This window comes from Salminus brasiliensis, chromosome 1 (assembly GCF_030463535.1).
Source record: "Salminus brasiliensis chromosome 1, fSalBra1.hap2, whole genome shotgun sequence".
Lineage (NCBI taxonomy): Eukaryota > Metazoa > Chordata > Actinopteri > Characiformes > Bryconidae > Salminus > Salminus brasiliensis.
The window spans coordinates 95,166,825-95,180,996 of NC_132878.1; the positions used below are offsets into that span (position 1 = coordinate 95,166,825).

General features: G+C 41.6%; 1 protein-coding gene across 1 annotated transcript in view; it reads left to right on the forward strand.

Annotated features, from left to right (window-relative positions):
- The window catches only part of slc9a1a (solute carrier family 9 member A1a), a 51,308-nt gene that overhangs the window by 13,411 nt on the left and 23,725 nt on the right, over positions 1 to 14,172 (forward strand). The window contains exons 2-3 of the mRNA XM_072692471.1: positions 10,364 to 10,824; positions 11,447 to 11,697. Coding sequence (XP_072548572.1) covers positions 10,364 to 10,824; positions 11,447 to 11,697 — 712 coding nt within the window. The remainder of the gene's footprint in view (positions 1 to 10,363; positions 10,825 to 11,446; positions 11,698 to 14,172) is intronic.

Here is a 14,172-nt window from a genome sequence, read left to right on the forward strand (position 1 = left end):
TTTATAGATGCTGCCCAGTCCAAACAGAGCCTGATGTTAGCCTATCTAAGCCTGGTCCTGGCACTCTTACTGGTACAGTTATTTATGGGCTGTGAATTTGTGGGTGGCTGACTTGGTCCAAGCCCAGCAACGGGTTTAATTTGACATCAAAGACATGCTTGCCTGGAGATTCAGAGCTAATGTTTCTAGAGCTAATGTAAAGTCCTGAATCAGGTCCTGGCTGATCAATAAACGTGTTTCGTGTATTCTGCTATAGTTTTGCACCGGAGCTACAAGGCTAGTACAGTTATCTAAAGGAATTAGGATATGCATGAAAACCTTTGTCTGTAACATGTTTAAATGTGTTTGATCTTCATTTAAACAAAATTGATGTAGGTAATATAACTCAAGAAATTATTGTGGGAAAAGTAGAGACTGTGTTAGGGGTTTAAAACCTTCTTAAAACACTTAGAAATCAGCAGGTCCACTGTCTGCTAAATAATTTACATGTGGAACAACTGACCAACATGGCCAGGTCAGGCCGCCAAAGAGCAGAACCTCAAGATGAGTAAAGAAGTCTTCAACTATCTTAAAATCTCATCACAGGATCTACATGTAGCTCTTGCCACAGTTGTTGTCAAAGTGTAGCATCTGTCCTCAGAAAGAGAGTAAACAAGTCATTTTGATGGGAGGTGTGCAAGGAGGAGACCCTTGCTGCAAAAAAAAAATTTTTGGGCTGATTTATATACGTTTGGAGCAAGGTAAAAGCTGTGATCCTGGACGAGCACTTCAAGTGTGAGAGTCTTTGCAGATACAGGCCTAATCAATCACATTGTGAGGGTTTTAATAATTCACATTGCTTGCTTTCACACATGATCAGTGATTATAATGAGCAGAAGAATGAATAGTCTTCTTTCTTAGGATGGTATTTGATTATGGTATGCTAACTGCCTCATAAAATATCAGTTTTATGATCTCTTTTGCATTTGATCTGGAAACAAATATATATAATATAAAATATATTGGTATTGGTATATACATACAAACCCTCTCTTTTGAAAGTAGCTATTGAGCTATTTTATATGATTTTTTATTATATTTTTTATTTAATCTGCTATTTTTATTTTAATTTATTTTCTTCATTAATTGTTCAGAAATAGGTCATCAGTATTAAAGCAGTATTATAAAATTGATATATCTTGCTCCTGGGCTCCCCCTATAGTTGGAAATTATCATTTGTACTTCGAGCCTCCTGTAAAGAACATGCTATGCACATGCATTTCTGGACAAGCTGAGATACAGAACTGTCACTGAATGTGAAAGAAGCATGTGGACTGAGGCGGTAAAGAAATATTACAGGATTTAGTGAAAATATGACGCTAGCTACCCAACGTTATGCATTTGTGGCAAGCCTTCTCCTGCCCTCTATAACAGTGCAGTTAGCAGCTTGTCAGGCCTGGAGTGGGAAGGCTAGAGGCCCATTCTCACGATTACAGGTCCAAGGAGAATCAACATGACTCTCAAATTGCGGTTTGAAGAGAAATATGATAAAAATACATATATTATGATGACCATCTATTTTCATAACTTGGTATAACTAAAAGCGGTATACTACTGCAACCCATGCATGTGTTGTAGTAAAACTGTAATATACAGTTGTGCTTTGAACGTGTTGGAATTAAAAAACTTCTCTCTACACAGACAGCTGGCTTCTGACAGCTGACTTCACTTGCATTTGCATACAGCGCAGATGCAGATGAACAAAGCATGGGGGCAAACCTCTGTGTATGTGCCATGAGAAAGCCATGTAATATAGCGATGGAAGGATCGATCAGTTGTGCATCAGTATAAGAGATATATTCAAATATGAGATGGCTGATTGGCCGATATTTCTCAAACTAAGCCAGTCCTGGGAGCTGAGCAGTGATGTCAAACATATGGTCCACATTTCACAAGTTAAGGTTTATAGCAGCTCTGCATGAGCCCCCTCATTAATGGGACACTTCAGTTCCTCGTTCACATAGTAGATAGAAATACGGACCCTCACGCACAGCTGCAGGATCATCATCTTGGATTTTGCTGAATTCTGCTAGAAAACTGTCAAAGTCAAACTCCAAAGGTCAAGACTAACGTTCCTTGTGGGGCAGACAGAGTAACTTTACCTGATACACTCTGAGAGTGTCACTCAGCCCAGTACAGTGAATATCAGATCCCAGCAGAACTAGCAAAGACAGCAAACTCAACACAAGCACACAGTTTACACAGTTGTATTTGTCACTAGGGAAGAAAATAGTGATATGACTATGCATATATGACAATATCCTTAGGAAATAGTGATCTATGACTATGACCAAATGTTTGTGGACTCCTCCCCTGGAGCAGATAAACATAAACCTATTGACACCATGCCAAATGCCAGGCATGAGCTAGAGGGGTTTAAAGCCCCTCAGCATTGAGCTGTGGAGCAGTGGAAGAACTGTGTTCTCTGGAATGATGGTGGTGGAGCTCCATCCAGTACTTCTGGGATGCATTTGGGAGTTAGGGATGAAGTGGAGGGTGATCATCCAACATCCTGACCTCATTAACGCTCTTGTCACTGAATGCAATCAAATCCCAAGAGCAGTGCTCCTCCAGAATCTAGTAGAAAGTAAATCATCGTGCTTACGGTAGCGCAGTATACCTGAATACATTGATTCTTGTCAATACACAGCCCTATACAGTATTTACTGTATAATGAGTGTGGTGTGATTCATGTGAAAAGTAAATTCTACACTTGGATGCAGTGTTGACTCTTCACTTCTCGATTAACATGCTCCATTGTGCTTTCAGGCCTTAGAACAAGTTGAACAGGGTCGCCGCTATACAAACTCCACCCCCCCCCCCTCCACGTTTTGAGAAAATGGGCGTTTGTATGCGTTTCCTTTGTTCTGCTGCAGTTGTAGCAGATTGCCCCATACTTCCTCTTAGTTTCTGCCACTTTACAGAACGCAATCACTGGCCATTATTACTGTAAATAGTCCTGTTTTCATGTTCAGAGGTTAAAACTGTGTTTGCTGACCTGTGTGTACACACTGATTGAGCTACAGTGATTGTTTGCTCCAGTGCACTTGTGTTACTGCCAGCTTAAATATCATGTCATGAACTCTAATCTACAAATGCAGGCTTTTAACCAGATTCATTTCAATCTTAAAAGCCAATTGAATTCTGACCAATATAATACAGAATCTTAATTGGGCAATAAAGCCAATTAAAGCAACCATAATGCCAACAGCATGGCCTGGCTACTTCTCCTGCTAATGAATACATAAATTCATAACTGGATGTCATTGAAATTTGTCAGATGTCCTAAATGATGCCAGAAAATAAGTGTATGACCATTTCAATACAGTATCAGAAAGTGTGTGTTTGTGTGTGTGTGTTTGTGTGTGTGTGTTTGTGTGTGTGTGGGGGGGGGAGGGGTAAAAGTGAACTACATTTTTATTTATTTATTTTTGACATTTTAGATCAATAAATTGCACTTTATATGATTCCAGTTGCCTCAGTTGATGATAAAAGGGAGAAAAGGTTTCATTCTGTTGTGTAGCGGCGAGGAACAACATTTGACAGGAATTAACAACACATGATTTTATTGCTGTAAAAAATGACCAATAACATTTTTAATTCAATCTCTTAATTGTCTATACACACAATGTATTATTATTATTATTAATTTTATTTTATTTTTCTTGTCCTCCCATTTTGTAATTTTTATATGCTAATAATTCAATATGCTAATTAAGATTTGCTCTTTTACGTGATGCTACCAGTGCTGGGAGAGTCTATTTTATTTATTTATTTATTTTATTTTGTGGTTAACATTACTGGAGCTCAACCCACTTGGAGGGGAACACCAACTGCCAGTTCTGTTATGTCTATTTACAGATGCACTGAATACCACCATGCTTGTTGGGCCACTCTGTCCTCCCAGAGAGATGTTCCAGTTATGCTCTCTGCCATGCTGCAAATATTGGTAGCTCCACCCCACAGTCCTTATTGTTAAACTATAATAGATGTTGCCACTATTGCACTATAAGTCAGTACCTTCATTTATTACTGTAAGCTTCTCTTGCCTCTTCACTGTAGCAGTGTGATTTTAGGGCTGTTAATATTGTGTACTTTTACAGTGAGTGAGTGAGTTGGAGGAATCCCTCATAAATCCTGCATGTCTTTAATCACTGTATTGCAGTGCCTCGGCCAAACAGCTGTGATTGTTCAGTTTATGAAGATTCACTTGTTTGTGAATAGCTCTGAAGAGTCTGTGTACATACGTCAGCTGTCATGGTACACAGCCAAAAACACACTTAGTGTGAAATTGATTCTATTCAAGACCGCCTTAGAAGTTTCAAAAGGTTCATGCATTTTCAGTTGTTTGAATTTGTTCTGTTGCTGCGGGTGTTGTATCTGGGACTGCATGGACAAAAGTATTGGGACATGTGCTGCTCGTTCATTGTTTCGTCCATAATCCAGGGTGTTAGAGTTGTTGCTTTTGTTGGAGTAATGGTCTCTACTGCCCAGGGAAGAAGGCTTTCTACTAGATTTTGGAGTAGCATTGCTGTGAGCATTTGATTGTAGTCAGTGACAAGCGTTAGTGAGGTCAGGATGTTGGATGTTGATGATCTCCACTTCACCTTAGCTCCAACTCCCTAACTCATGGCCAAAGGAATGACTGGAGCACCAGCCATCATTTCAGAGAACATAGTTCTTCCACTGCTCCACAGCTCAATGCTGGGAGGATTTATACCTCTCTAGCCCACACCTGGCATTAGCAAACATGGTGCCAATAGGTTCATTTTTATCTGCTCTAGAAGGTCCTATTTTATTTGCAGTGCTGTTTGTGTATTTGCACATCTGTGTCAGCAGTAGGTGCAGCTTAAAGTCGCTGAATGCAAGTGTTAGAAGTGGTGTCGGTATGGTGTGTTTGCCCCTGAACGTTTAATCCAGCTTTCTTCTTCAGCCCATTGCACGGGAAAATCTTGATTCATGCTTTCCATTAACTACCGAGCACTTTAGGGACTGCTTAGCAATGATCGACTGGACAGAATTCTTCTTGATCTACATTACACTGTGAGATCAGTAGTGCTTGGCGGTATATGTGGTGTATGAAATCTGTCGAGACTCTAAATGGATGCAACGCTTGGAAAGAACTCTGCCAAACTGCCCACTAACTGATATCCATAAAATATTTCACGGTCAGTTATGGCTCATTTTGCTTTAAGCACCGTAACCAGTAATGATGAGCTGCGATGCTACTAAGAACACTTTGGCTATTCTGGAGCTGCCTGATCGCTCCGCTTGCTTTGCCATTCAGATACATTGCAAGAATTAAGCTTCAAGAACTACTCTTCTGGGTTCCCATTAAACTATAGAGGAACATCCCTCAAAATACACGAGACTAGGTGAGGAAAAGGAAGACAAGAATGACTAGAAGCATACTTCTTGCATGTAATATAGCCTGCCTGGCTTTTCTACAACAGTTTGCTAGAAAGCACCTGAAGACCAGGACTAAAGGCCGGTAGAGGTTTCCTCCTTGCTTGTTTGGCCACTTGTAAATTATGTAGTGGATAGTAGATTTTTGTTTGTTCTGAGATCTTCTTTAATCTCATCTGCCACTACACCTTTCTTTCTGAAGTCCTCAGAGAGCTCTGGTGATACCACTTACTTCACGTACTTCAACATTCAAGAGCAAAGCAAGCGAACACCCCGCTTACACCCGCTTACTTCCCTTTACTCTTATCTGGATGTATCCTGATAAGATTGTAGCCACCCGCATGTGGCGAAAATGAGTCTCGGACCACCTCCTGAAGTGGTTTGAGGGACGGGATTTGTATCTGGTTTGGTCTTTGTTGCGTTCACACTCAGTTTCATGTGGCTTGGAGTGACCAGGTATAAACGGGGCTCTTGGTCTTAGTGTAAACACATCAGCCTCACCAATACACATTTAACAAACAAAACCCCTCCCAGTACGATTGAAAGACCAGTGTCGCACAACAAGTATATTTGCATATTCCGCCCCCCACGGCAATCAGATTTCAGTCTGACTAACCAGAGACTCCTTTATCTGCAGAGTGTAGATGAACGTGGATAAAATCTTATTAGGATACAATCCAGATACTAGTCTTGTGAAGTGACTAGGTATAAATGGCCTTTAAATAAGACTCTAAGGCTCTTCCAGAATCCTCTCCAGCCAGTTCTAATCACCTGCAGCTGATGTTCTGCACCTGATTCAAATCTTAAATAAATGTGGGGGTGTCCTAACATTTTCTGGCAGTCCCCTTACATGTAACAAGTGATGTCTAAAGTAACTGTTCTATCTGTTTAGTTATGTTACCGTCAACTCTCAGTGTAGTCCAGATGTACAAATATGTTAGACAGAGGTTTTCATGGGGGTTGGCCTAATTGAATTTTTATTTTAGTGAGTGCGATGTGGTGAGTAGGGTGAAAATCTTTGGTGATGTGCAGTGTGCCTGAGTAAAGTGCAGGGTGCGGAGTAAGTTCATATGAGGTGAGGGTGTGGTGTGGTTTGTTTGTTTTGGTTTAATTTATTTGTTGTTAATAAGATTTACTTCTATATCCCACAAGTTATTTATTCCATTATTTTGGTCCAAATAACGGCAGCCACTCTTTAACCGTGTCACGCTATTGATGCCAGGGGTATTGCAAATGTATCCCACTACATCTAAATTGTCAAAGGTTCAGACTGTGAAAGTTTAGCTTCTCCCCAAAGTCCCATTAGTCTAAAGACAGCCTGAAAAGTAAATGAGTCCTCACCACTGCTGCACAAGCTCTTCATTAGAAGCTGGAGGAGATGTTGACATTTACAAGCTGCTGATGACCTGGTGTTAATAAGGTGTTCTCTTGGTGTGTGTGTGTTGATGTTGTGGTGAGGGTAACATGCTTGCTTCTTGTGGGGCAGTGGTGGCTCAGCGTTTAGAGCTCTGGGCTATTGATGACCGGGTTGTGGGTTCGATACTTGGGCCACTGTTGGTCCCTTGAGCAAGGCCCTTCACCTTCTCTGCTCCCTGGGCGCTGGAGTTGGCTTCCCACCGCTCTGGGTGTGTGTGCACTTACGGTCCCTAGTTCCTCTTTGTGTGTGTGTGTGTGTGTGTGTGTGTGTGTGTGTGCGCGCGCTTCTCTGTCACTTGTTCGTATCTCTCCCCATGCTTCTGCCAGGCCTGGCAACAGTTACTATAATATACTTTAAATATTTCAGAGCCTCCACTGTGGGAGAATTAGAGGGCGATTCTGAGCCCTCTGAGAGCTTTGTGCCAAAGTCCTATCTGCTCTGGGTAAATATAGTGGCCGGAAGGCTTTAGACTTTGCTGTTTTGTTGCTGTTCGGCAGATTGCATTGTCGATGCACTGTTTCTTTATGAAACCCTGCAGTTGGTCGCACATTGCAGTGCCTAATGACACGCAAGAGACAAGCTTAGGCTTGGCTGCAGGGACATGGATTTGATGGAGAGTAGAGGCAAGCAGCACACCATCAGTATTGAGGCATAAAACACTAAGGTTTTAGTTATGTGATGGTTGCTGAACACAGAGTGGAAATAATAAGCTGACGTATTTATTATTATTATTATTTTAAAGATAAACATGCACTACTAGTTTAGTGAACACTACCAAGCTACATCAAACAGTCATGGAGCTACACCCTATGAAATCGGTTTAACATCTTGACATTTTCTCTTCTTTTTAAACAATTTTGAGAGATGGCTGGAATATAACTAAACACACAGTCGAAACCCCCCACATTTATTACTACTTTAAAAGTGTAGAATTAGAATTAGGTGCAGAGCATAGAGAGGATTCTGTAGAAGTCTGACTTATTTAAACCTCATGCATTTAGTCTGGTTTGCTCTTGATTGTTGAAGTGAGTGGTGAAGATCACCATATTCAGATCCAAAGAGCTCTCTGAGGCCTTCAGTAAGAAGGTTGTAGATGCAGAGGAGTCTGTCAAATCTTCAAGTAAAACAATTTTCAACATGGCCAGGTCAGACTACTTACCATCAGAAAGGGACCAGATATTATGTATGCTTTTATTGTTGCCTCTAACGGCTGTTATCCAGTTGTTTCTTTTGAATTCTTACGAAAGCAGGAATTGTAGCTTTGTAAAGAGCTTGTAAAATGACCTTTTCAGAAGAATTGAATTTCCTCTGGTCAGTGTCAGCTGATTGACCTACTCAGTAATGCATTTGATCAGATGGCCAAGCTCACTGCAAAACAGATTATGGTGTCTGTGGTTGTGCTAGCATGAGTGTGTTGCTGTGTCTAGACAAAATGAGGATGCATCTGCTAACTTCTTGTGCGTTCCTGTTCGCGTGGTGTGGGTGTTGCATGTGTCAACGAGGCCAGAAGCTTGTGACTTTACCCTGTGACCCATTTTACACCAGATGTGAGAGAAATGCGCTGCATTTGAGTGTTTTCTGTGCAGAAACTGTCCAGATTACAGTGTTATATAAGCAGTATTATTGCTAAATGGACATTTCTTCAATGGACTGACCCCCACAGAGGTGGGAGGTAAGCACTGGAGTGGATCAGACACAGCAGTGCTGCTAGACTTGGTAAATATCTCGGTGTCACTGCTAGACTGAGACTGGTCCACCAACCAGAAATATCCAGCCAGCAGTGTCCTGTGGGCAGCAGCGTTCTGTGAGCACCGATGAAGGACTAGAGGATGACCAACACAGACTGTGCAGCTTTACATCTCCAAGGTGGACCAACTAGGCAGGAGTGTCTAATAGAGTGGACAGTGAGTGTTTAAACACTTCAGCAGCCCTGCTGTGTCTGATCCACTCATACCAGCAGCACAACACACACTAACACACACTAAAAGACTCGCCATCACCATGTCAGTCAGTGTCACTGCAGTGCTGAGAATGAACCACCACCCAAATGCTACGTACCTGCTCTGTGGTTGGGAGTCCTGTGGGGTCCTGAACAAAGTATACAGAGAAAGAGATGAACTGTATGGTTGGTGGAAAAACAAGAAGGTGTTAATGAAGTGGCTGGTCGGTGTATATCTGAAGCTATTGGAGCTGAAAGTGGTTATTTATATATGTATTTCACAGGAAACTGTTTAACACCTGATATTGTATTAAAAAAAACATGTAGGTAGATATGAGGGCTATGAAAAACTAATCAGGTTTAGTTGGCTGTATATTTAAGCAATACACAAACAATAAAGCAATATGTAGTTTTCTGTGATAAGTCACCGTCGACGTGCAGTAAGCGCTGTGGAAGTGTCCTGGTGTACTATGAGCTCAGTGTCACTTCTGGTGTGAAATGAGCTTGTGGTGCGACCGACTTGTGTTCTTGCGCGACTTGTTGACCCCATCCTCATAGACGTGGTGCCATGGACACACATCAAGCAGCCCAGAGTTTTGAAACGAGAGAAATACTGTGAAATCTACTAATGTGAAATCTATGAGACATACTTTCAGCTTCATCGTGTAATTTTCCTCTCATATGGTAATAAAGGATTTGACAGAGATGTAATTACTGCCTACGCTCTGGTGCTGTTTCATCTGTCTCTCACCCTCTTTTTCTCTTCCCATCACTGCTTTTCTTTATTTATTTCTTTTGGCTTCTTACTGTATTTTATTTATATACTATGCAGAAATGCAGATCTCATCAGAACAGATGCAGGTGAACATGAATCCAGTAAAAAGCAGAAACAAGAGCTTCTCATTCTGAAGAAAGTAGTGAGATCTTGTCTGTGAGCTAGTCTGAAGAACAGAGCTCGTTTCCAGGTTTTTCCTGGATGCCCTCTCAGTCCAGCCAGCACAGAGTGGATGTGTTCAATTTCAGCAGCAGCAGCAGCTCACCTGATCATTAAGCACTGATTTCCCAAACCAGATGTTGGGGGAGAACTAAATAGCCGATACTGGCACTTACACGCTGTATCTGTTGGCAAAAGAGAGCACCAATGCCATGAAGCTTACGGACACCCTACATTACATCACATTTTAAAGGAAACACTTTTTTTATTTGTATTTTTTCACTGCTCTAAAATTTGAATTTATAAACCAGTTAAACTCTGTTTGTTGAAGCAAGATTATGCTTCCCAACCTGCATGTGTTTCTATTGTGGTCATTTTTATTTTTCATAGCTGAAGCTTGTTGCAGTTCCTCAACCAGTAAATGCTGCTCTTTCAAGCTCATTATATCTTATTCAAGATAAGATATAAAAAGTACAACCTATAAAAAATGGGACTAAATATCAGGATTTATAGCCATCTATCGAGTATTTAAATCAGAGTTGGTATTTGTGCATCCCTACTAAATAGCACTAGACTCCATGAGGAGAGCTTTGGACTTCTTCTAACTCTTTTCTGCTCTCTTTCTCAGGGTTCCACCTGGTACCACGATTGTCCTCCATCGTCCCAGAGAGTTGTCTGCTGATTGTAGTTGGCCTGGTAATGGGAGGAATCATCAGACTGGTGGGTGAGAAACCACCTGTACTGGAGTCTGAGCTCTTCTTCCTCTACCTACTACCACCCATCATCCTGGATGCTGGCTATTTCTTACCAATAAGGCCCTTCACTGAGAACCTGGGCACTATCCTCATCTTTGCGGTGGTAGGCACTCTGTGGAATGCCTTCTTCATTGGCGGTCTGTTGTATGGAGTGTGCCAATTACCTGGTACAAACCTGTCCTCAGTGACCTTGCTTTCCTGCCTGCTGTTTGGATCAATCATTTCGGCTGTGGACCCGGTGGCGGTTCTGGCTGTGTTTGAAGAAATTCACATCAATGAGTTGCTTCATATCCTTGTTTTTGGGGAGTCATTGCTGAACGATGCAGTCACAGTGGTGAGTACTCCAGGGGTGCCCAAGGGTGCCATGCCAATTTTCAGATTTACTTCTGCAACCTACAGTATAATAATTAAAAAGCGTCTGTTTCAGTGACTGCACTTAGCAGTCAATAAATGTATACTCTACATGGACAAAGGTATTGGGACACCTGTGCGTTCAGTGTTTCTACTGAAATTAAGTGTATTAAGAAATTTAAGAAATAAAAAACAGTTGTTCTGATTTTGTTGATGTAACTGTCTGTATTGTCAAGAGAAAGCAGCTTTCTACTAGATATTAGAGGAGCATTGCTTTGAGAATTTGGTTGCTTTTAGAAACAAGAGTGTTGATGTAAGGCTTTTGCATGATCACTGTCCCTCCTCATCCCTAACTCCCAAGCTTGCCCCAAATAAATTTGAGAGAGAACACAGTTCCACTGCTCCACAGCTCAATGCTGGGACAATGTGTGTGCATTTGCACGTCTGTGTCAGCAATGGATGTAACTTGCAGTAGCTGAATGTATTCATTGGTTTCTTTGTGGGACAGAATCTAGAACTAAAGCCCTGTTGTTGCATGTTTGCCATTTTGTATCAATCATCTTAACATTAGGAGTCTTCGACTAAATGTTTCTCATATCCTGCAGGTACTGTATCATCTGTTTGAGGAGTATGCTGATGTGGGCGTGGTGACTCTCCAGGACGTGTTCCTGGGAATTGTGAGTTTCTTCGTGGTGTCGATGGGCGGTGTGTTGGTAGGCGCAATCTATGGCATCTTGGCAGCGTTCACGTCTCGCTTCACTGCGCACACACGCGTCATTGAGCCACTCTTCGTCTTCGTCTACAGCTACATGGCTTACCTCTCGGCTGAAGTGTTTCACCTCTCTGGCATCATGGCGTGAGTACCACAGTGCAGGCAAAACTACTATCATCAGAATAGAAGCTGTTTCATGATATAGTTCCATTTGAATTAGTGTTTTTATGGTGTGTGGTGGAGAAAAGGTTTATGAAAGTCATTGAAAATAATACAAAAAGCTGGTCACTACACTATTAAATCTGAACAGGTCTTGTATGTGACGAGGTAAAGACTGGATAAAGACCGGCAAGAATAGAGCGAGCAAGCGTTTGTTTGGTGTTACCATATGTCTTTTTTGTGCTTTCACTGGCTGTGTTAACAAGCACAGGTTTTATTCAGTACGATTACAGATTCAGACTGAGGCGTTAGTATGTACACTCTACTCAGCAATCTGATGTAAATCTCCATTTACATGCAAGCTACAAGTAACCCGATCCAAAATGACATGCATGTGTAGAATACCTCCTAGTTTACACGACTTCAAGAAGCATGCAAGTCCAGTCAGGGTAAAGGCAGTGGGAGGAAGAAGTCATGTCCTGTACTATTCCAAGGCACGTGAGCTATCCAGTCCTCTGGATGACGTGTGCAGTAAAGGCTGGTGGGAGAGTTTTTTGCAGAAGCAAAATTTCCATATGGCTCTACACTCGACTCTACACATAAGGCTGTTACCGTGCACATACAGAGAACATACTTTATTTTTCTGATTGGGCACGTAAAGGGATACAGATGTTTACATGGCATTACATTATTCTTCTGTTTAACGGATTATTGAAAGGATTACCCACCCACATTCCGTCAGTCTAGTCTTTTCTGGTTGAGGTGTATAGGTTTATACATGGATTTTATTCACATTGACTTAATAGTCAGATTATTAACAGATTATCAGGTTGCATGTAAATATGACTACTGATTATCTGTTATCTGTGTTTTTTTGTCTTCTTCCTTCTTTACTGAGGAAGCAGCATGCAGTAATGTCAACATAACCCAGTGAAATCTTGGGGAAACGTGCGTCATGCTGCTATTTGTATAATTTTATAGTTTGAAGGGCTGAGGCCTGCTGCAGCCGTGTGACCTTGAGTGCCTGTGAACTGTAAACAGACAGTGGGAGATTTTCAGAGTGCGCATGCAGAGTAGATGGTGACCGTGGTAAGCAAATACGTCTCATGGAAGCCAGAGAAGAATTATCAACCTCAGTATCAGTGATCTACCAGAGTGTGCTGACAGCTCATACACCAGGGTCACATGATGTACAGCTATGAGGTGTAAAAATGACTGTGGATTTACTGCCCCCCCTGGACATCACCCTGCATGCTGACAGGACTGTCGCTTGTCGCAGGAGCTTGAGTTAGGGGCTCTAGACAGACAGGTAGACGGACATACACACGTGACTGCTGGTAAAGAGAGTGTGCAGCCTTGACAGGTACAAGATCTGATGTAGCTGCTGCTGCAGAGCTCAGCCTGTTGTAGAAAGAACTTATTCCTGTGCTGTGATGATTCAAATCTTGAACAGGCTGTGAACATCAAACTTTTTCAAGATGATTTAACAATCGGCAGCACTGGCACTCATTTAGGGTATTAAAGGGCTTATAAGTGGGCCCTAACAGGTTTCTGCTGCCATGGACAAGCTCTGCTGGACAAGGTGCTGTGGCTGGGGGGCCTCAAGCAGAGCTATGCATTTATACAATCATAAGAACTTATACATACTATTAAATGGTAATTTTATAATTATAAAAAGTAGGCTATTAAATTAAATAAATATATTCCTGCTTGATAGATGGGCAACATTGCCTTATCTTTGCCTTTTGGCATTTACCTCTTTCCTAACATGAGAGTATCTGTAAGTTAGGAGAGTTTACCTTAATGTCCCATAACTAAGTCAAAAAATAAACACACACTTCAAAGCTCTGTAAGTGGGCCCACAGTTCCGTTCCAGCTACAGAACTGACACAGTGGTATCGATCTAATAATGGTCATGTACTGTGGTCTCAAAACCTATAATATTTACCATATTTGAGTGTGTAGTGTTGTGGTTTTTGACTAGATTTGGTCTGACCCTTGAAAGTGTTGTCCAGCCTTCAGTGGCTGCAGTAATGCCACTTGATGTGTTAATATACCGATGACATGCGGCTGTTGCGGAGATTTGCAAGTTGGCCACAGCTGAAGTATTTGCTCTGCTTAGACGGAGGGGGAAGGGAAAGAGCGTTGTCTCAACCAGCTGACTGCGTGCCGTTTCAGTAAACTTACTTAATTATGGTGTTCCTCTGCACGTCATTGCACAAAGGGCAACCACATGGTCTGCTAGCATTCTCAGTAGGGCAGATACTGGGAAGTTTATTTGATACAAGCCAAGCAGTTGGCAGCTAAAACAGACTAATATAATGATGGATGAATAAAATAGGAGTGGTTTAATAACAGAAAGGTTTTTAGTAAAGATTCACTGTTGCCTGGCAAGTCTTTCAGTAGTGGAGAAGTAAATTAATACAAACAGTCATGCATACCATAAATGCAGCTAATTAG